Raw genomic sequence first — 23,899 nt, forward strand, 5'->3', positions numbered from 1 at the left:
AAAAACACATATGGGTGGTCAGTAAGGAGTTGAAGAAGCACTCAACAAAATGTTATTCTCTGACCCATTAGAAAGGTGCAGGATTGTAGTGTTTGTAATTAAGCCAATCTTGACTGCATTTTGAGTTATAACCTCCCTCATGTGACCAGCAACCTGATCTCCAACTGACACAGGACAGGAGTCGGTTACTTCTTTATTCATTCCTGAGACCAACATTGAGGATCCCATAGGGATACACAGAGAAACAGGCTTCCAGTCGACACAAGACACAGGGCCAGATTTATCATTACTCTGACAGCTCACTCCACTTTCACATATGGCTAAAGTCAGTTTTAGCCAAGTCAGATTTATGATCGCCCCTTTAAGACTGTAATAAATGTGGTTTGACGGTAGCAGTTTATCCGTCAGTAAGCAGCTTTACAAAAGTCGCACGTTTTTATGAAAAAGTCGCATGTTCTATTAAAAAGTCTCATAAGATAAGCATGGTCCTCACTGGAGTGAAGTTGCGACTTTTTAAAAAAGTCCCAATAGTAAATCTGTCTAGAGATTCATTTACATACGAAAACACGCCCACGTTCAGAAAACTGGCGAGCATAGTGCAGAGCAGAAAAAAAAGTCACAAATTTGTGCGCAGTTTTAGCCTTTGGGACTTTTTTGCGACTTTTCCACTCAACAAAAGTGACTTTGCCTAATGATATATCTGGCCCACAGTGTTTTTTCAAAAGTCTGATTGCTGGTCACATGCCACAGCTGAGGATCGTAAGGGAGTGGATTCTTTAGCAAAGTGTTCATGATATATTTGTACTGTAAAATAAGAATACACAGTTAGTATAGAAATCACAGTTACCTTTTCTAGGCGTCAGTGATTTTCTAGTAGATACTACAGTAGTTCCTTGTTGATTTCCTGGTGCTAAACAATGTTGGGCAGAACTCTTTATCTCCTCACCTTCTTCTGAAAATTGATCTTAAACACAATGAAAAGTCAGAACGCAGACAAAAGCGATACCTACCAAATGCAAAAAAAAAAAAAAAAAAAAAAATGTTTAACAGCAAATTTGCACAATAGGTTTTTCAAGTCAAACTCACCATCATCATCTTCATCATCATCTGCTGCATTAATCACCACAGGTGGATGTGTAGGGCTTGGAACATTCTCCGTGGCCTCCATTTTTTTTACCCCACGTATCTGCGGCGTAGGGGCCCCAGAAAGCTTAGCTGGAGCTGCCAACCGTACAGAGGTCTGCACATCTGGATCAGATGGTTCAGGCTTTGCCACTGCTATAGAAGAATATTTATATTGCATCAGGTGGTAGATGAAAATAAATTTACCATGAAATAGCTGCTGAATTTCTAGGAAAACACTCACCCTTACTTGGAGGAAAGTATGCTCCATCTACAAATCTTCCCTTTGTGTGATGAAAAGCACAGTTTGCCTTCTGACACCCAGAAATCTGGTTTTCCCAGTAGCAGGCAATTTCACTGCGCTTTTTCTGCAAAGACCATATTACAGATAAATATAACCATGGTGAGAATAATCTACACTTACAAAAATACATGGTGCACATAGCATTCCATCAAATTCTAGAGGGGGGGGGGGGGGGGGGAGAGATTTATCAAACTGGTGCAAAGGAAAACTGGCTTAGTGGCCCACAGCAACCAATCAGATTCCACCTGTCATTTTTCAGAGCTCCTTTGGCAAAAGAAAGGATTAATCTGACTGGTTGCTCTGGACAACTAAGCCGTTGTTCCGTTGCACCAGTTTTGATATATCACTACGATATGCCTGGGGATGTCACTAGAAAACACATGCTGTATGCGCACTTATAATACTCCAGTAAAAGAAGCTGAAAAGTAATAAAATCTCCTCCTGGTGGCAGCTTCAAAAGAACTTTATCATCTACAAATTGCAGAGAGATGCCCTTTAACCACTTCAGCCCCCCTAGCTTAAACACCCTTAATGACCAGACCACTTTTTACAATTCTGCACTACACTACTTTATATACACTATATACTAATAGAGCTTTTATTTGGTGGTATTTCATTGCTGCTGACATTTTTACTTTTTTTGTTATTAATCGAAATTTAATGAAATTTTTGCAAAAAAAATAAATAAATTTTTCACTTAGTTTGTAAAAAATTTCAAAAAAAAAAGAAACAAAACATCTATATATAAATTTTTCTCTAAATGTATTCTACATGTCTTTGATAAAAAAAAAAGTTTGGGTAAAAAAAAATATAAATTGGTTTGGGTAAAAGTTACAGCGTTTACAAACTATGGTACAAAAATGTGAATTTCCGCTTTTTGAAGCAGCTCTGACTTTCTGAGCACCTGTCATGTTTCCTGAGGTTCTACAATGCCCAGACAGTAGAAAAACCCCACAAATAACCCCATTTCGGAAAGTAGACACCCTAAGGTATTCGCTGATGGGCATAGTGAGTTCATAGAACTTTTTATTTTTTGTCACAAGTTAGCGGAAAATGATGATTTTTTTTTTTCTTACAAAGTCTCATATTCCAATAACTTGTGACAAAAAATAAAAGCTTCCATGAACTCACTATGCCCATCATGAAATACCTTCTTTCCAAAATGGGGTCACTTGTGGGGTAGTTATAGTTTTGCAATCAAAATCTGCCAAAAAATTGGCCGGTGAAATCCGAAAGGTGCTCTTTGGAATGTGGGCCCTTTTGCCCACCTAGACGGCAAAAAAGTGTCACACATGTGGTATCGCCGTACTCAGGAGAAGTAGGGCAATATGTTTTGGGGTGTATTTTTACATATACCCATGGTGGGTGAGAAATATCTTGGCAAAAGACATTTTTTCCCATTATTTTATACAAAGTTGGCATTTGACCAAGATATTTAGCTCACCCAGTATGGGTATATGTAAAATGACACCCCAAAACACATTTCCCAACTTCTCCTGAGTACGGCGATACCACATGTGTGACACTTTTTTGCAGCCTAGATGCGCAAAGGGGCCCAAATTCCTTTTAGGAGGGCATTTTTAGACATTTGGATCCCAGACTTCTTCTCACGCTTTAGGGCCCCTAAAAAGCCAGGGCAGTATAAATAGCCCACATGTGACCCCATTTTGGAAAGAAGACACCCCAAGGTATTCAATGAGGGGCATGGCGAGTTCATAGAAATTTTTTTTTTTGTTTGGCACAAGTTAGCGGAAATTGATTTTTTATTTATTTATTTTTTTCCTCACAAAGTCTCCCTTTCCGCTAAATTGGGACAAAAATTTAAATCTCAAAATTTAAGACTCAATATGCCACTCACAGAATACATTGGGGTGTCATCTTTCCGAAATGGGGTCACATGTGGGGTATTTATACTGCCCTGGCATTTTAGGGGCCCTAAAGCATGAGAAGAAGTCTGGAATATAAATGTCAAAAAAAATTTACGCATTTGGATTCCGTGAGGGATATGGCGAGTTCATGTGAGATTTTATTTTTTGACACAAGTTAGTGGAATGAGACTTTGTAAGAAAAAAAATATATATATCAATTTCACATCCGTGCGTTAGGCGGTCCTGGAGAGGTTAAGGAGTTCCAATTAACATTTCTAAATTGCTAGTCATCATCAGATTCTGTCCACGATGCAGTAAAAAGTTGCGGAAATGAAGTTATCCATCTTATTACTTAGGACAGTCACATTCACCAGATAAACACAGTACAGAAATATTTTAAACAACCCAAAAATGATCCACATTGGGCCATTATTTATCAATTTTGAGCACTCACATCAATTTCCATGTGGCGAAACTTGCATATTTGGCGGAAACAACGACCTTCCTGCCACAGACTGCAAACAGTTTCATTTCCTAAGGCAGCCTCACAGTGCCGGAAAGCACAGCTGTCCCCCTGTGGAAAGGAAATAATTCATAGCAACACATACATACACTTGCTTAATGTTATGGCCAAAAATGAAATTTCTATACTTAAGGGTGTTCCAGGATCTTTTTACTGATGATCTATCCTCTCGACACCTGGGACACCCCCGCCGCCAATCAGCTGTTTGAGGAGGCACTGGTGCTCCTGCATGCGTCACTGCCTTCTTGCAGCTTACCAAGCACAACGCTGTACACTGTAAAGCGGCTGTGCTGCAAAATCCCAAATTTACCAAAAATGCCATCATTCCCCATATGTCTGCATTATGTTGGCATCATTTAGTGAATGTTTCTAAACTTCTAAGCCTTCTAATGTTCAAAAAAAAAATAAAAAATTTATCACATTTTTAACCAAATTTCCAAATTTAAGCATCAATTCAGTTAAAGTGATTTTGAGGGGCTTACATAATGGAAACCACCCATAAATGACCCCCATTTCAGAAGCTACACCCCTCAAATTCAAAACTGATGTTACAAACTTTGTTAGGTGTTCCACAAGAATTAAAATGGAACCTGTCATCAACTTTATGCTGCCCATACTAACAGCAGAATAAAGTAGAGTTGATTTCAGTGGTCATTTATAAAAGTTAAAAGTAAGTAGTTGCCAAGAACCAATATCACAATTATTGCAAACTGGGCCTGGAAAAAAAGAGTCACGGCCACCTGAGAAGAGTCATGCCATCCATGCTTACCTGCTGATGATAGACAGTCTCCTAACGAGTTTTCTGTCTAGGAGAGAACTGACAATCATCAGCAGATGGGTGGGAGAGCAGGAGATGATGAATAACTGACTCTTCTCAGGAAGATTTGACTCTTCAAGGCCTGTGCTGCAATGATTATGATGTTGGTTCTCAGCAACCACTTTTAGCTCACAAATGACACTGCTGAAATCAGCATTTCTTTCACTATTTTATGCTGCCCACAGTGAGGTCAGCATAAAGTTAATGACAGGTTCCGTTTGAAGGAAAATTGAGGTGAAATTTAAAAATTATTTTATATGCAGATTTTTCATGTTAATCAATTGTTTCTTGCAACACAGCCAGGGTCAACAGCAAACGAAATCTTAATATACATTACTCCGATTCTGCAGTTTACAGAAATACCCCATATGTGGTGGTAAACTGCTCTATGGGCACATGGCAGTTGTCAGAAGGAAAGGAGCACCATATGGATTGTGGAGGCAGATTTTGCTAGAATTAGGGGTGCACCGAAATGAAAATTCTGGTCCGAAACCGAAAATTCAGGATACCCCTTGACCGAAACCGAAACTGCCTTTTTGCCCAAATACTTTTAAAAGACCCCCCACCCCATAACAGTGCCATCCACAGACCCCCCCACCTCATAACAGTGCCATCCACAGACCCCCCCACCTCATAACAGTGCCATCCACAGACCCCCACCCACCCCATAACAGTGCTATCCACAGACCCCCACCCACCCCATAACAGTGCCATCCACAGACCCGCCCACCTCATAACCGTGCCATCCACAGACCCGCCCACCTCATAACAGTGCCATCCACAGACCCCCACCCACCCCATAACAGTGCCATCCACAGACCCCCACCCCATAACAGTGCCATCCACAGACCCCCCCCCCCCCCCCATAACAGTGCCATCCACAGCCCCCATTGTACAATTAATAGATTAATAGAAAATAGCGGGGAGGGACTGGGAGGAGGAGCTGGGGGCCGGAGCGTTCACTGTGCTCCGGCCCCCAGCTCCAGTAGTTATAAAATGTTGTACAATTAATAAGCATTCTATTCATGAGGCCCCCCTCTGCAGTATTACATTCAATACAGCCACATCATACTCACAGGGCTGTCATCTTAATGCTGGCCGGCCGGGCAGAGGAGCGGCAGCGTGACAACTGACGTCATGTGCCCGGCCTACTTTCTGAATGAAGGAGGCGGCGCAGGCATGTGACGTCAGTCGTGACGCTGCCGTTCGTCTGCCCGGCCGGCCAGCACAGCCCTGTGAGTAGGATGTGGCTGTATTGAATGTAATACTGCAGAGGGGGCCAAATGAATAGAATGCTTATTAATTGTACAACATTTTATAACTACTGGAGCTGGGGGCCGGAGCACAGTGAACGCACCGGCCCCCAGCTCCTCCTCCCAGTCCCTCCTCGCTATTTCCGGCCGATATGTAAAAATATCGGCAGAAACAGATTAGGTGCATTCTCGGCCGATATTTTCGGCCGCCGAAATTTCGGTGCACCCCTAGCTAGAATGGTTTTTGGGCACCATTTTGTATTTGAAGAGACTGACGTACCCCACCCCTACAGTGGAAACCCTCAAAAAGTGACCCCATTTTGGAAACTACACCCTTCAAAGAATATATCAAGGGGGGTACTGAGCACTTTGACCCCCTAAGCGTTTTACGGAAATGGAAAACACTTGGCTGTGAAAATAATGTTGCTTTTGCCGCAAATTTCTCATTTTCACAAGGGGTAACAGGAGAAAAAGCACCCAAAATTTGTTACCAAATATTTGCCTGAATATGGCAACACCCCATATGTGGTGATAAACTGCTGTGGGGGCACATGGCAGGGCTCAGAACGGAAAGAGCGCCATATGGCTTTTACAGCGCTGAATTTTGATGGATTGGTTTACAGGTGCCATTGGTTTTAAATGTAAGGGATTGTCTTATGTGGAGGCTCTTTTTTTTGCGGGATGAGGACTTTTTTTGGTCTCTCGGTATTACAAGGTAACAAAAATGGCTGTTTTGGCATTTTTTTTAATTTTATTTATTTCTTACAGCATTCACCTAAGAGGGCATTTCATGTGATATTTATATAGAGCAGGTTGTTAAGGATGCGGTGATCCCAAAATAGGTCTATTATTTCTGTTAAGTTTTACACAGTAAATGCATTTTTTGAAAATAATTAAATCTCGTTTATGTTGTCATATTTATTTTTTGGGGCGATTGTCTTACGTAGGGTCTTATTTTTTGCGAGATGAGATGATAGTTTGATTGGTACCATTTTGATCGCTTGGTATTACACTTTGTGTTTTTTTTTTTAATTTTATTATGCAAAACTATTAGTTTTACAACTTTTGGTGGTCTGATCTCCTGTACAATGCATTACAACACTTCTGTATAGTAACGCATTTGGCTGTAAGTGTATTACACTTCCAGCCTGTGAGATCCAGGGGGCTGGATCTCACAGGCTTACACGGAAGGCAGCCCTGATGCCTGCGAAAGGCATGGGGCTGCCTTCCCTGCCATCACGTCCCTGTCAAAGCGGCACGGGGACCCCATGGGAAAGGGGAGGGAGCTCACTCCCTCCACACACCCCGTGGTCAGCGCTGACCGCGGCATAGTGATGGTTAACATGCCAGCATCTGTGTTTTCACCGATGCAGGCGCATACAGCAGGGGTCTGTTTAACGCGAACAGCCGATCCCCTGCAGCTGATCGGATGGCCGCAGCTCCTGCACCCACCCGATCAGCATGCCGTAGTACTACGGCGCTGGTTGGGAAGTCCAGGAGCGCCACGGCCTTCTCACCGTTTACCGCAGACCCAGTGACGTGACGACTAGTATCGGCTGGCCTGGGCACGGCTAAGCTCTGTTCACTTGAATGGAGCTTAGCTCCACCCAGGCCAGTTGATAAAAGTCGTGACATCACTGGGCGTGCAGTACACAGTGAGAAGGCCGTGGAGCGCCGCTGCCTTCTCTAACAGCTGATCGATGGGGGTGCATGCAACGTTTTTTTTGTCAGGCTGAAACGCCTACATTATACCGGAAAGTGGGCGGATCACCGCTGGACCTCAACACAGTCAATGAGGATTCAGCGATTAACTATAGAATCTGTAAATGCCAGATCTGGCAAAATCGGCAGACTGTTCTCTGCCAGAAAAGCCTGCCCGATCGAGATGTCAACAAGGCCTAAATATAGATATTGACATGGAAAATTAAAACATCAATAATTCTTTAAAGATACATGTTCAAATAAAAATTATGATGTAAACAATAAGTCATTTTCTGATTACAATCCCCATGAAAAAGTAAAAAGTCAACCCTTTTTATGATGTTCTGCAGAAGTGTAATACTGTGCAATTTTATGTCTTTAGTCCACATCATGTTATTTAAATTGTGTTGTATAATATGAATTTGCTATATTTATTGTGCTCTGTGGCACTGCCATTCTTTGTAAGTTTAAATGGAATTTTACATTCACATTCAGGAGAATCTATTCTTATCCACCTCAGCACCCCTAGCTTAAACCCCCTTAATGACCAGACCACTTTTTACAATTCTGCACTACACTACCTTCACCGTTTATTGCTCGGTCATACAACTTACCACCCAAATGAATTTTACCTCCTTTTCTTCTCACTAATAGAGCTTTCATTTGGTGGTATTTCATTGCTGCTGACATTTTTACTTTTTTGTTATTCACTTTCAGTAGTAAAATTTACAAATAAAACTACATTTTTATATAAATTTTTCTCTAAATTTATTGTTTTACATGTCTTTGATAAAAAAAAATGCAATAAGTGTATATTTCTTGGTTTGCGCAAACGTTATAGCGTTTACAAACTATGGTACAAAAATGTGAATTTCCGCTTTTTGAAGCAGCTCTGACTTTCTGAGCACCTGTCATGTTTCCTCAAGGTTCTACAATGCCCAGACAGTAGAAACATCCCACAAATGACCCCATTTCGGAAAGTAGACACCCTAAGGTATTCACTGATGGGCAGAGTGAGTTCATGGAAGTTTTTATTTTTTGTCACAAGTTAGCGGAAAAACTAGATTTTTGTATAACTTGCCAGTAAAATCTCTGTCTCGCTCTTCAATGGGGGGGGGGGGGGGGGGGGCACACAGAGACCATGGGTATAGCCATGTCCTCTAGGTGGCGTTGACACTAGTAAAAGCAGTTAGCTCCTCCCCCGGCAGCTATACCCCCTCCAGCCTGGAGAGAGCGCTTCAGTTTGTGCACAAGCAGTAGGAGAAGCAAGTAAACCAACGAAAAAACGTGGAACAGCCAATGCCGAGAACCAAACTAGGTTCCAACCAGCAACAGCCACAACTGTGGCCGAACAACAATACTAGGTGGGTGCTGTGTCCCCCAATGAAGAGCGAGAAAGATTTTACTGGTAAGTTATACAAAAATCTCGTTTTCTCGCCCATATTCATTGGGGGACACAGAGACCATGGGATGTCCAAAAGCAGTCCAACAGGGAGGGAAAACCACAGACACATGGAGCAAGTGCCCCTGCAGGCAACTAAGAACTGCTGCCTGCAAGACCATGCGGCCCAAGGCAGTGCCTGCCGATACATAAGTATGCACCCGGAGAATTTTGTGAATGTGCGAAAGGAGGTCAGTAGCAGTCATGCACAACTGCGCGGCCGAACCTTGAATCCTCCGACTGACACCAAAGGTGGGAAACCTGCCCCGGGTGCAGTATGCTTCAGCAATTAGACGTGCAATTGCCACCCCGTAGGCCGCCAATGCCTTGCGAGGACCTTCCGGGATGTCAAAAAAGTGGAGTCCATATGCTGGAAGGAACTGGAGGCTGGCAAATAAATAGTCAGAGCCCTAACAACGTCCAAATGGTGTAACTCCCGTTCCCTAGGGTGCGAAGGGGAGGGACACGGTGATGGAAAGACAATTTCTTAATTGAAATGGAAATCAGAGACCACCATCGGGAGAAGGAATTAACAGGCCGGAGGATCACTTATCCCTGTGAAGAACCAGGAAGGTTCTCTGCAAGAGAGCGCCCCAACCCGGACACCCGCCAGATGGATGTGATAGCCACAAGAAAAAAAAAAAGGAAAAATACATTCGGGGCCGGAGAGACATCCCTCCGCAAGAGTTCAAGGGGGTAATTCCGGAAAAGGTAATTGGTCCACCGAAGTCCCCCGAGCCGAAGAGGCTTGTGGGGAGACTGAGAGGCCGGCTGATAAACTACCAAGAAAAAAAAAAAAAAAAGCCTGAATGAGGCATGTCCAACCGCAAGCCAAGGAATCAATACATTGGACAGGTAGAAGAGATGATCTAAGAATCACCGGCGGAGAGGGGGTCCGTCAGCAACCGTGCATTGACGGTGTAGCAACTCTGCTTGACGGAAATATCGACCAGACCAAAAAGAGAAAAAACTCCTGCCTCGAGGAGGAAGAATAGAAGGGGTGTTCCATTCCAAGAACGAAACTCCAGCAACGGTGGCGAGTCGCGACAGCACCCCCACTCTACCTTGCGTGGTGAGTCTCATAGTCTAGAAACAGAAAGTGCAGTGAAAAGGTATGACTACCATCAGACTGACGTGGCAGTCAGTAGTCAAGTCTTGAGAGGTAGTTGTAGAAACTGGTAGTACGCCCAGGACCGACGAGTAGGATTCACCTGTAGAAGGAGAATATGGAAAAAACATCACAGCCCAACAGTCAGTCCGGAACGAGACTGGAAGAGAGGGGGGAGGGGGGGGGGGACCACCACACACCACACCACACACAGAACCAATACCCTGCATTAAACGTAGATGAGGGGAAGTAGTAACGTCGGAGCTACCAAAGGTTTTGTGACCGTGAACCCTGAGCCAGAGAAGGAAAAAACGGAAAGAGAAGGGGGCAGGGCGAAGCCCATTCCCCATCTGAGACAGTCACCACACAGAAGTAGCCACCTGATGAGAGTGGTGGCGCCATACGCCACCTAAGGAGGCGGCCATGTGGCGTACGCCACCAAATTCGGCGTTAGAAGAATCCGTCACCTGACGAAAGAGCCGTGCAGAAGGAGCCAGAGTATGTAATGGCTACACCAGGACCCCCGTACCGTAGGAGCCGCAACGTTCCCCAGCCAGAACAAACAGAGGGCAGGCTAGAGGAATCCGATAGAAGCCATGGTACCATACTGCCTCAGGGAAGGAGAACTAACCTTAAACAGTCCACCTGGGAAGGGCGTCGAACAGGAACCACCGCCAAGCCAGCGTCAGGGTGGAACCCTTACCCTGAGGGGATGCCCCACTGCGAACACTAGTGCCAGCATAAAAACCGCACCAGCGGAGAACACGCTGCAAAGCCAAACCAAAGAGCCAGCACAACCACTTCCCACATCAGAAATGGTGGATAACATATTGGAACATTGAAGGACCATGGACATAGGAATGCTAGGACAAATGAGCGACGCTGGGCAACCCCCTGAAGAGAGAGGTAGTCCTATTTCTGCCCCAAAGCAGCACCGAAGGAAAAGGACAACGTGGAAACAGCCACAGTATCCACTGGCGGCACCGAAATACCATTAGAAGAAGAGCACAGGGCACCAGCGTGTAACGATACTTGCTACGCTCCACTTGTAGAAGAAGTTAAGGCATCTATAGCCGTGGCGTAGTTGAAGTGCAACATGCAAGATGTGTGCTCATTCCCCACGGTAGAGGAAATGCAATGATGTAATTATCCCACCAATGAAAGGGGGTAATGCTTGTGGCAAGCACTGCACTCAGTCATAGTGCAAGTACGCCACCATGAAGGGTGGCAATGCAGTAATGCATCCAGCAGGAACCGAATCCAAGTAGAGAAAGAACGCCTCTTTCGGAAAGGGGAAGGCATATGGAGAGTCCCGTATCAATACCCCACCTACGTAAGGGGGTAAGACATATAGTAAACACTGAACCAGGGATAATGCCATAGCGCCACCTATGGAAGGGGCTAAGCATACAGTAAGTACTGACTCCAGTGGGAAATGCAGTTCCGCCACCTAGCAAAAGGGGAACGCTTACTGCCGGCACTGACAGTTTTAGTGCGGTTAGACCCCGATGGAGGGAGGTAATATCCAAGGGAGTACAGCATCCAGTAGTAGTGTAATACTCCACCCAAGGAAGGGGGTAATGCATACGACAAGTATTGCGGTCTACCTCGGACACCATCTTGGAAGATCACATCGGAATCACAGCAGAGACCGAACCACTCCAGGGAGAGGAGGGTGCGACTGAGCGTGACCCTAGGGAGGAAGGGTGGGGGTGTGGAGGTGATCGAGGAGGAAAATATCCTGCTCTGGCCCATTGTGTGCAGTCTATCAACCAAACTAACTACACGGGGGTGGTATTGGAACTTCAAAAAGGTACACTCACCGGATTGTGCAGTCCGTGCTTAACCAAGCAAACAACCCCGGAGGGAGATTGGGAAGTCCGGAGATCCACCATTGTAGTGCGCAGGCAGAGCTCGTCAACCAAACTACCCGGGAGCGCGATTGGGAAAATCCAGAGGTCCACCATTGGATCGTGCAGGCGGAGGATTATCAACCAGACGACCCCGGAGGGTGGAATGGGAATTTTAGAGAGGTACTGCACCAGATCGCGCTGGTGGCAAATTATCAACCAAACAGCCCAGGAGGACGGATTGGGAATCCAAAGATCCTATACTGGAGTGTGCTGGAGAATTATCAACCAAACGGTCCCTGGAGGACAGATTGGAAATCCAGAGATCCCGCACCGGAGAATCACCAACCAAGCGGCCCCTGGAGGATGGACTGGGAATCCAGAGGTCCTGTACTGGAGTGCACTGGAGACTATCAACCACACGACCAGAGAGTGGATTGGGAATATTGAGATGTCCTCCTTTTCCCGCTATAGGACACGGGCCCAGCCCGATACCCACAGACAGGGTGGTCTTGCAATGATGAGGCTGAGGGGGGGGGGGGGGGCCGTATGAATGCGCATTTTTTATTTTATTTTTTAAATAAAACTTGGATGCCCAACATCAAGTGGGCAGAGGGACAGGAAGGGGTTAATTATATAACATAGAAGCACCTGCACTGAGATAGAATCCTCAGAATAATCTGGTGCTGGTCCTCAGTGTCCGGCCAGAAAGGGTTAAGGTGTCCAGGAGTGGGCAGGGCCCAGCAGCGGGAAGGATTCGCGTCATAGCGCACCCCTCACTCCTGTCAGGGAAGTTATTAACCCCCTAAGAGACCTGTCCGTCGGTGCATGTTCCTGGTCTGCAGCGGGGGAGGTAGGGACGGCGGAGCGCAGAGGGACCCGAGTCGCATTAACAGGGCATCAGTGCGGCCGGGCAAAGAAAATCATGGCCGGAGCACCGACCCGGTGCCGGCCGAACGTATGCAGTTAACCCCCTCTGGAGCGGCGCGACCGGCGTCCTCTCCCGAAGAGGGTTGCAATGAGGTAGGTGCCGCAACAGTGGACGGCGCCGGCAGACTCCGGAGGGTGGAGGGGAGCAGAAGACTCCTGCACTCCCCGGCGTATTAACCCCCCATGTGCCGATGTCCCTTCTAATGACAAGAGGAGTGAAGGGAAACACAGGAGGGGTGCTGATGGTTGAGGGGAGCTGGTGATGGCCTCAGGCAGACAGGGTGGAACTGGAAATGGTTGCAGGCATAAGTATGCCCCTGATTGTTGATACAAGAGGGAGGGCCAGGAGGGTTAACCCAGCGTCAGCTCCCAAATGTAGATGACGCCTTGTAGGGGAGTGGGAGCACCGTTCCCTGCATGATAAATCGAAATTACGGCAGGTCCAAATTCATGGCAGAATGCATACAGTACACCATTAATCCCCTATGGTCCTCCACTCAATATCAACCAAACGACCTGTGCCGGAGCGGAATACTTCAGGGGTGCTGGGCTATGCCAAAGCCCTGTCTGTTCGCAGACTATTGCCACCACGAGGGAGGGGGAGACTAACCCAGAGGGATAGATACTCACCTACTCCCGTGTACTCACCTCTCTTCTCTGCCGCCATCTTCACCCCTCCTCTGGTCCAGCAGGGTCATCCCTTCAGCTACTGGCACCATAGTGGAAGGATGCTGGAAAAGAGGGGCTTGGATGGGTGACCCCTTGGCTGGCAGATGCAGGGGAGCAAGGCTGCCCTGGTCCACCTTGTCTTCTGTTGGGGAGGCAGCAGTGCGGGTGACCGACACTGGCGCAACTCGACCCCGGGAGAACAGGGAGGCGAGGCATCCGCTGTTTCCCATCTGAAAAGAAGGAAAAAAATAAAACTAAAATAAAAAATCTTCAGGAGATCCCTGAGCAGGGAGGTCTTGCCTCCTATTAACACTAGAAAAAACTGAAGTTCTCTCTCCAGGATGGAGGGGGTATAGCTGCTAGGGGAGGAGCTAACAGCTTTTATTAGTGTCAACGCCTCCTAGAGGACATAGCTATACCCATGGTCTCTGTGTCCTCCAATGAATATGGGCGAGAAATGTTTTGTTTGTTTTTTTCCCTTACAAAGTCTCATATCCCACTAACTTGTGACAAAAAATAAAAACTTCCATGAACTCACTATGCCCATCACGAAATACCTTGGGGTGTCTTCTTTCCAAAATGGGGTCACTTGTGGGGTATTTATACTGCCCTGGCATTTTAGGGGCCCTAATGCGCAAGAAGTAGTTTGAAATCCAAATGTGTAAAAAATGCCCTGTGAAATCCTAAAGGTGCTCTTTAGAATTTGGGCCCCTGATCCCCAGGTAATCAGGGCAACCGACCGGCTCCGGGGTCTGATCTTTACCCTCAGACACGAAATGTGTGCGTATAGCCTGTGGCCCTTTCACAGAGCTTATACTATTTGACCCCATACCGGGCGCGCTTGCTTGGGATGTATTGTTTGAAGCCAAGGAGCCCGGTAAAATAGCCTCTGGGACGAGAGGTGCTGTTGTCACTAAAGTGCAGGAAACGCATGATGGTCTCAAATAGTGTCCTGGACATGGCAGCAGAGAACATGGGCATGTGATAAATTGGGTTCGTGGACCAATATGACCACAATTCATGCTTTTTTGTCAGGCCCATGTTGAGGAGAAGGCCCAGAAGAGTTTTAATTTCGGAAACTTGGACAGGTTTCCACAGGAAAGACTGGGCATAAAAGCTTCCCGGGTTGGTGGCTATAAATTGAGTGGCACACCGATTTGTTTCTGTCACGACCAAGTCCAAGAGCTCCGCAGTCAAGAACAGCTATTTAAAAAAAAAAAAAAAAAAAAAAAAAAAGGGCCGATCTGAGCTGTCTCAACACCAACTCCAGACTGAGCGGTAAAAGGGAGGGGGGGGAGGGGGGGGGGGAACAATTACTGGTGGGGCTGAAGTTGGGGGCTGCGAATCAGGGTTTGCCAGCACCTCAGGGACTCTAGGGGCCTGTCTGTGCGGTGGCTGCGATGGGGTAACTACTGCACGTGCCACCGTACCAGCTTCAACTGCCCTTCTGGTGCTCGCCACTTCACCATGTTGTACGGCAGTGCTGGTACTCTGTCCAGGATGGGTTGCGCTGCTTGTGTATGCCTCACCACGTAATCCGACAGCGCCAGCCCCACTCTGCTGCCCTTGAAGCGGATCCTGCGCAACTTGTGGTCTAGCAACACAGGGCCGGGTACGCCTGGTGGTATCAGGGACCTCAACCTCATCGTTCGAACTTTGGGTCAGACTGCCACTGCTTTCTACAGGTTCGTATTCTGACCCGCTGGATTCGTCAGATGAGGGTTCCCATTCCTCATCCGACTGGGTCAGAAGCCTGTAGGCCTCTTCAGAAGAAAACCCCTTATTTGCCATTTGGTCAACTAAATTTAGGGGGTATTCCCTGAGACTACCCAAGAAAAAAAAAGCAAGCCTGTCTTACAAATTGGAGGCTAGCGAAGTACCAGAGGCCGCTGCGATTGATAAAAAAAATAGCAAAAAAACTGATTATCGCCGCAGTGCTTGTAAAGTGATTATGCAGTGATAAAAAAAAATAATAATTTTGTCACTGCGGCGGAACAGGCGTGGGTGAACGCACGTGTGGGCGACCGATCAGGCTTGATCGGGCAAACACTGCTTTTGGGTGGAGGGCGAGCTAAGGTGACACTAATACTATTATAGATCTGACTGATCAGTTTTGATCACCTACAGATACTATAAAAGTACCAATGCTGATTAGCGATACGCTAATCAGTGACTGCGGTGCGGTGGGCTGGGCGCTAACTACCTAACAAAAGGGCCTAAACTATCCTAAAACCTAACGGTTGATACTAGTCAAAAAAAAAAGTGACAGTTTACGCTGATCACTTTTTCCCCCTTTCACTAGTGATTGACAGGGGTGATCAAGGGGCTAAATGTGTGGCGTTTGTGTACTTACAGTGATCTGTGCTCCTCTGCTGGGACCAACCGACGAAAAGGACCAGCAGATATTTTGAAAGTCACCAGCCTGCCAGCGATGATCATTGGCTGGCAGGCTGGTGACGAAATACTCCTTTAACTTTTGCCGGCCCGCAATGCGCATGCGCAAGCCGACTGTGTGCGTCATCTCGTGTCTCGCGAGATGACGCACGAATGAGTCAACGAGGAATGAATCGACCGCTTCCGGACCGCGATCCTGCAGTACTCTATGTGATTACATATTTTTTCCAGAAGTTATGCATTATGTCTGCAATGAAGGTCCATCCGGGTTACACCAGTTGGGGATGTCTCCTTGCAGTGTCTGACACTATCCAATCAGTGTTGCCAGTGTCAGACTGAAGGGACACACCTCCAAATGTAAACACCCAGCTGGACCGTTACTGCAAACCTCTAGCAATTCGTTCCGAACTACTAGAAGGATTACTAAAGGAATGGCACAACATAGAGCTATAAGAATAGATGCTCCAGAATCGTTATGACATGGGAAATACAAGTAGTTGCCAAAACATATCAGGAAGGGCTACATGTCCACTTTCAGGACAGGCTGCAGCATGCCTTATGGGTTATAATTATTTTTTTTTTTAAAGACTGTAATGCAATGCAGTTTTCCATAAACATTGCTTATACAGTGGAGGAAATAATTATTTGACCCCTCACTGATTTTGTAAGTTTGTCCAATGACAAAGAAATGAAAAGTCTCAGAACAGTATCATTTCAATGGTAGGTTTATTGTAACAGTGGCAGATAGCACATCAAAAGGAAAATCGAAAAAATAACTTTAAATAAAAAGATAGCAACTGATTTGCATTTCATTGAGTGAAATAAGTATTTGAACCCCTACCAACCATTAAGAGTTCTGGCTCCCACAGAGTGGTTAGACACTTCTACTCAATTAGTCACCCTCATTAAGGACACCTGTCTTAACTAGTCACCTGTATAAAAGACACCTGTCCACAGAATCAATCAATCAAGCAGACTCCAAACTCTCCAACATGGGAAAGACCAAAGAGCTGTCCAAGGATGTCAGAGACAAAATTGTAGACCTGCACAAGGCTGGAATGGGCTACAAAACCATTAGCAAGTAGCTGGGAGAGAAGGTGACAACTGTTGGTGTGATTGTTCGAAAATGGAAGGAGCACAAAATGACCATCAATCGACCTCGCTCTGGGGCTCCACGCAAGATCTCACCTCGTGGGGTGTCAATGGTTCTGAGAAAGGTGAAAAAGCATCCTAGAACTACACGGGAGGAGTTAGTTAATGACCTCAAATTAGCAGGGACCACAGTCACCAAGAAAACCATTGGAAACACATTACACCGCAATGGATTAAAATCCTGCAGGGCTCGCAAGGTCCCCCTGCTCAGGAAGGCACATGTGCAGGCCCGTCTGAAGTTTGCCAATGAACACCTGAATGATTCAGAGAGTGACTGGGAGAAGGTGCTGTGGTCTGATGAGACCAAAATAGAGCTCTTTGGCATTAACTCAACTCGCTGTGTTTGGAGGAAGAAACATGCTGCCTATGACCCCCAAAACACCGTCCCCACCGTCAAGCATGGGGGTGGAAACATTTTGCTTTGGGGGTGTTTTTCTGCTAAGGGCACAGGACAACTTATTCGCATAAACGGGAAAATGGACGGAGCCATGTATGGTGAAATCCTGAGCGACAACCTCCTTCCCTCTGCCAGGAAACTGAAAATGGGTCGTGGATGGGTGTTCCAGCACGACAATGACCCAAAACATACAGCAAAGGCAACAAAGGAGTGGCTCAAGAAGAAGCACATTAAGGTCATGGAGTGGCCTAGTCAGTCTCCGGACCTTAATCCAATCGAAAACCTATGGAGGGAGCTCAAGCTCAGAGTTGCACAGAGACAGCCTCGAAACCTTAGGGATTTAGAGATGATCTGCAAAGAGGAGTGGACCAACATTCCTCCTAAAATGTGCGCAAACTTGGTCATCAATTACAAGAAACGTTTGACCTCTGTGCTTGCAAACAAGGGTTTTTCCACCAAGTATTAAGTCTTTTTTTGTTAGAGGGTTCAAATACTTATTTCACTCAATGAAATGCAAATCAGTTGCTATCTTTTATTTAAAGTTATTTTTTCGATTTTCCTTTTGATGTGCTATCTGCCACTGTTACAATAAACCTACCATTGAAATGATACTGTTCTGAGACTTTTCATTTCTTTGTCATTGGACAAACTTACAAAATCAGTGAGGGGTCAAATAATTATTTCCTCCACTGTAATAATGTTTGAATAGCTGCCTATTAGAAGCTCTGTTACCTTCGTGCAGGTGGAGTAGAAAAAAAAATAGCAGTCATCTCCTTGGTTAGACATTGAGTTCACACACGTTTGGTAATTCTGCTGGTTATGGGTCTTCACAGATATACACAAGTATAAGGAATTCCTGTACAATCTTCAACTGAAAAAAAAATAATGTTTTTTTTAGCAAGCACACATACTGCACCTGACTACAGACATATTCACACGCTGCAACTGAAATCACTTCCATACCTCCTAACAGGGTTGTTTTGCTGCAGGATTTCTGCAAGGCACATTATGATGAGACAGCGACAAATTTCTGCAACAAACGTGCCACGTGTTAATGAACCTAAATTGCAGACTACATTCTGCATGTATGTGGTTAAACGTGGAGAAATAGAGGCCACAACACCAAGAGCCAATAAAAACACTGGGCAAAGCTCCTGCATGTTCATGGTGAATCTCAATTACTGGGTCCAAGCAACAATTTAATTTTGTGAGCTATGATTTTCCACTAAAGTTTTTGTCAGAGTTAAAAAATAAATACAAATAAATAACACTTAGCCGAGAAAAAGCTCTACACACAAAATCCCGGTGACAGGTTCCCTTTAAAATACTGTGTACTGAATTGTATTTACATAATGCCATCAGTACAACCGAGGTCAGACAGGAACACACAGCATTATAAATCCTTATAGTGCCGTGAGTTTGTGTCACAGGAACAGCATTCAGGCCAGGAAATACTGCTGTCACACAGGGCATATTTCATGGACCAAATACGCTAGTGTGAAATTGGCCTTAGGACACAGCGATTGTCTACTCTGTTTGGAAGGAGGCTAGTTTTAGGGTATACAATTTATGTCTACATAGTTGAATGTCGCCATTTTGTTGGCCTAGTTACCAAAGGGAAGTTGTCTTTTGCCAAGATATTTCTCTCACCCAGCATGAGTATATGTAAAATGATACCCCAAAACACATTCCCCATGTTCTCCTGAGTACGGCGATACCAGATGCGTGACACTTTTTTGCAGCCTAGATGGGCAAATGGGCCCACATTACAAAGAGCACCTTTCGGATTTCACAGATTTTGATTTCAAACTACTTTGCACGCATTTGGGCCCCTAAAATGCCAGGGCAGTATAACTACCCCCAAGTGACCCCATTTGGGAAAGAAGACACCCCAAGGTATTTCATGATGGGCATAGTGGGTTCATGGAAGTTTTTATTTTTTGTCACAGGTTAGTGGAATATGAGACTTTGTAAAGAAAAAAAAAAAAAAAAAAAAAAAAAAAAAAAGTCATCATTTTCTGCTAACTTGTGACAAAAAATAAAAAGTTCTATGAACTCACTATGCCCATCAGCGAATACCTTAGGGTGTCTACTTTCCGAAATGGGGTTATTTGTGGGGGTTTTCTACTGTCTGGGCATTGTAGAACCTCAGGAAACATGACAGGTGCTCAGAAAGTCAGAGCTGCTTCAAAAAGCGGAAATTCACATTTTTGTACCATAGTTTGTAAATCCTATAACTTTTACCCAAACCATTTTATTTTTTTTTACCCAAACATTATTATTTTTTTATCAAAGATATGTAGAACAATAAATTTAGAGAAAAAAATTATATATAGATGTAATTTGACAAATTTTACAACTGAAAGTGAAAAATGTTAAATTTCGATTAATAACAAAAAAAGTAAAAAATGTCAGCAGCAATGAAATACCACCAAATGAAAGCTCTATTAGTGAGAAGAAAAGGAGCCAAAATTCATTTGGGTGGTAAGTTGCATGACCGAGCAATAAACCGTGAAAGTAGTGTAGTGCAGAAGTGTAAAAAGTGGGCTGGTCATTAACCACTTCAGCCCCGCTAGGTGAAACACCCTTAATGACCAGGCCACTTTTTACACTTCGGCACTACACTCCTTTCACCGTTTATCGCTCGGTCATGCAACTTACCACCCAAATGAATTTTACCTCCTTTTCTTCTCACTAATAGAGCTTTCATTTGGTGGTATTTTATTGCTGCTGACATTTTTACTTTTTTTGTTATTAATCAAAATGTAACAATTTTTTTGCAAAAAAAATGACATTTTTCACTTTCAGCTGTGAAATTTTGCAAAAAAAACGACATCCATATATAAATTTTTCGCTAAATTTATAGTTCTACATGTCTTTGATAAAAAAAAAATGTTTGGGCAAAAAAAAAAAATGGTTTGGGTAAAAGTTATAGCATTTACAAACTATGGTACAAAAATGTGAATTTCCGCTTTTTGAAACGGCTCTGATTTTCTGAGCACCTGTCATGTTTCCTGAGGTTCTACAATGCCCAGACAGTAGAAAACCCCCACAAATGACCCCATTTCGGAAAGTAGACACCCTAAGGTATTCGCTGATGGGCATAGTGAGTTCATAGAACTTTTTATTTTTTGTCACAAGTTAGCGGAAAATGATTATGATTTTTTTATTTTTATTTTTTTCTTACAAAGTCTCATATTCCACTAACTTGCGACAAAAAATAAAAAATTCTAGGAACTCACCATGCCCCTCACAGAATACCTTGGGGTGTCTTCTTTCCAAATTGGGGTCACTTGTGGGGTAGTTATACTGCCCTGGCAATTTAGGGGCCCAAATGTGTGAGAAGAACTTTGCAATCAAAATGTGTAAGAAATGACCGGTGAAATACGAAAGGTGCACTTTGGAATATGTGCCCCTTTGCCCACCTTGGCAGCAAAAAAGTGTCACACATGTGGTATCGCCGTACTCAGGAGAAGTTGGGGAATGTGTTTTGGGGGGTCATTTTACATATACCCATGCTGGGTGAGAGAAATATCTTGGCAAAAGACAACTTTTCCCATTTTTTTTATACAAAGTTGGCATTTGACCAAGATATTTTTCTCACCCAGCATGGGTATATGTAAAATGACACCCCAAAACACATTCCCCAACTTTTCCTGAGTACGGCGATACCAGATGTGTCACACTTTTTTGCTGCCAAGGTGGGCAAAGGGGCACATATTCCAAAGTGCACCTTTCGGATTTTGCAGGGCATTTTTTACACATTTTGATTGCAAAGTTCTTCTCACACATTTGGGCCCCTAAATTGCCAGGGCAGTATAACTACGCCACAAGTGACCCCATTTTGGAAAGAAGACACCCCAAGGTATTCCGTGAGGGGCATGGCGAGTTCCTAGAATTTTTTATTTTTTGTCGCAAGTTAGTGGAATATGAGACTTTGTAAGGAAAAAAGAAAACAAAAAGAAAAATCATCATTTTCCGCTAAATTGTGACAAAAAATAAAAAAAATTCTAGGAACTCGCCGTGCCCCCCACGGAATACCTTGGGGTGTCTTCTTTCCAAAATGGGGTCACTTGTGGCGTAGTTATACTGCCCTGGCAATTTAGGGGCCCAAATGTGTAAGAAGTACCTTGAAATCAAAATGTGTAAAAAATGGCCTGCGAAATCCGAAAGGTGCCCCTTTGCCCACCTTGGCTGCAAAAAAGTGTCACACATCTGGTATCGCCGTACTCAGGAGAAGTTGGGCAATGTGTTTTGGGGGGTCATTTTACAATACCCATGCTGGGTGAGAGAAATATCTTGGCAAAAGACAACTTTTCCCATTTTTTTATACAAAGTTGGCATTTGACCAAGATATTTCTCTCACCCAGCATGGGTATATGTAAAATGACCCCCCAAAACACATTGCCCAACTTCTCCTGAGTACGGCGATACCACATGTGTGACACTTTTTTGCAGCCTAGATGCGCAAAGGGGCCCAAATTCCTTTTAGGAGGGCATTTTTAGACATTTGGATCCCAGACTTCTTCTCACACTTTCGGGCCCCTAAAAAGCCAGGGCAGTATAAATACCCCACATGTGACCCCACTTTGGAAAGAAGACACCCCAAGGTATTCAATGAGGGGCATGGCGAGTTCCTAGAATTTAATTTTTGTTTTGCATAAGTTAGCGGATATTGATTTTTTTTGTTTTTTTTCTCACAAAGTCTCACTTTCCGCTAACTTGGGACAAAAATTTCAATCTTTCATGGACTCAATATGCCCCTCACGGAATACCTTGGGGTGTCTTCTTTCCGAAATGGGGTCACATGTGGGGTATTTATACTGCCCTGGCTTTTTAGGGGCCCGAAAGCGTGAGAAGAAGTCTGGAATATAAATGTCTAAAAATGTTTACGCATTTGGATTCCGTGAGGGGTATGGTGCGTCCATGTGAGATTTTATTTTTTGACACAAGTTAGTGGAATATGAGACTTTGTAAGAAAAAACAAAAACAAACAAAAAATGTCCGCTAACTTGTGCCAAAAAAAATGGCTGAATGGAGCCTTACCAGGGGGGGGTGATCAATGACAGGGGGGTGATCAATGACAGGGGGGTGATCACCCATATAGACTCCCTGATCACCCCCCTGTCATTGATCACCCCCCCTGTAAGGCTTCATTCAGACGTCCGCATGATTTTTACGGATCCATGGATACATGGATCGGATCCACAGAACGCATGCGGACGTCTGAATGGAGCCTTACAGGGGGGTTATCAATGACAGGGGGTGATCAGGGTGATCACCCCCCTGTCACTGATCACCCCCCCTGTAAGGCTCCATTCAGACGTCCGCATGATTTTTACGGATCCATGGATACATGGATCGGATCCACAGAACGCATGCGGACGTCTGAATGGAGCCTTACAGGGGGGTTATCAATGACAGGGGGTGATCAGGGTGATCACCCCCCTGTCACTGATCACCCCCCCTGTAAGGCTCCATTCAGACATCCGCATGATTTTTTACGGATCCATGGATACATGGATCGGATCCACAAAACGCATGCGGACGTCTGAATGGAGCCTTACAGGGGGGTTATCAATGACAGGGGGTGATCAGGGTAATCACCCCCCTGTCACTGATCACCCCCCCTGTAAGGCTCCATTTAGACATCCGCATGATTTTTTACGGATCCATGGATACATGGATCGGATCCACAGAACACATGCGGACGTCTGAATGGAGCCTTACAGGGGGGTTATCAATGACAGGGGGTGATCAGGGTAATCAGGGTAATCAGGGTGATCACCCCCCTGTCACTGATCACCCCCCCTGTAAGGCTCCATTCAGACGTCCGCATGATTTTTACGGATCCATGGATCGGATCCGTAAAAATCATGCGGACGTCTGAATGGAGCCTGACAGGGGGGTGATCAATGACAGGGGGTGATCAGGGAGTGTATATGGGTGATCACCCGCCTGTCATTGATCACCCCCCTGTAAGGCTCCATTCAGACTTCCGCATGATTTTTACGGATCCATGGATACATGGATCGGATCCGTAAAAATCATGCGGACGTCTGAACGGAGCCTGACAAGGGGGTGATCAATGACAGGGCGGTGATCAATGACAGGGGGGTGATCAGGGAGTTTATATGGGGTGATCAGGGGTTTATAAGGGGTGATCATGGGTTTATAAGGGGTTAATAAGTGACGGGGGGGGGGGGGGGGTGTAGTGTAGTGTGGTGTTTGGTGCTACTGTACTGACCTACCTGAGTCCTCTGGTGGTCGATCCTAACAAAAGGGACCACCAGAGGACCAGGTAGGAGGTATATTAGACGCTGTTATGAAAACAGCGTCTAATATACCTGTTAGGGGTTAAAAAATTCGG

At 45.0% G+C, this 23,899-nt stretch overlaps 1 protein-coding gene across 4 annotated transcripts in view; it reads right to left on the reverse strand.

Moving 5' to 3' along the window:
* ZC3H11A (zinc finger CCCH-type containing 11A) overlaps positions 1-23,899 on the reverse strand; it is a 137,284-nt gene that overhangs the window by 93,539 nt on the left and 19,846 nt on the right. For all 4 annotated transcript variants that reach the window (XM_044288271.1, XM_044288270.1, XM_044288269.1 and 1 more), the window contains exons 4-8: positions 18,262-18,400; positions 3,749-3,868; positions 1,367-1,490; positions 1,087-1,278; positions 848-964 (exon numbers count right to left, since the gene is read on the reverse strand). In XM_044288271.1, coding sequence (XP_044144206.1) covers positions 848-964; positions 1,087-1,278; positions 1,367-1,490; positions 3,749-3,868; positions 18,262-18,315 — 607 coding nt within the window. In that variant the 5' untranslated portion in view covers positions 18,316-18,400. The remainder of the gene's footprint in view (positions 1-847; positions 965-1,086; positions 1,279-1,366; positions 1,491-3,748; positions 3,869-18,261; positions 18,401-23,899) is intronic.

The sequence above is a fragment of the Bufo gargarizans genome, chromosome 3, assembly GCF_014858855.1.
Source record: "Bufo gargarizans isolate SCDJY-AF-19 chromosome 3, ASM1485885v1, whole genome shotgun sequence".
In the NCBI taxonomy this organism is placed as follows: Eukaryota; Metazoa; Chordata; class Amphibia; order Anura; family Bufonidae; genus Bufo; species Bufo gargarizans.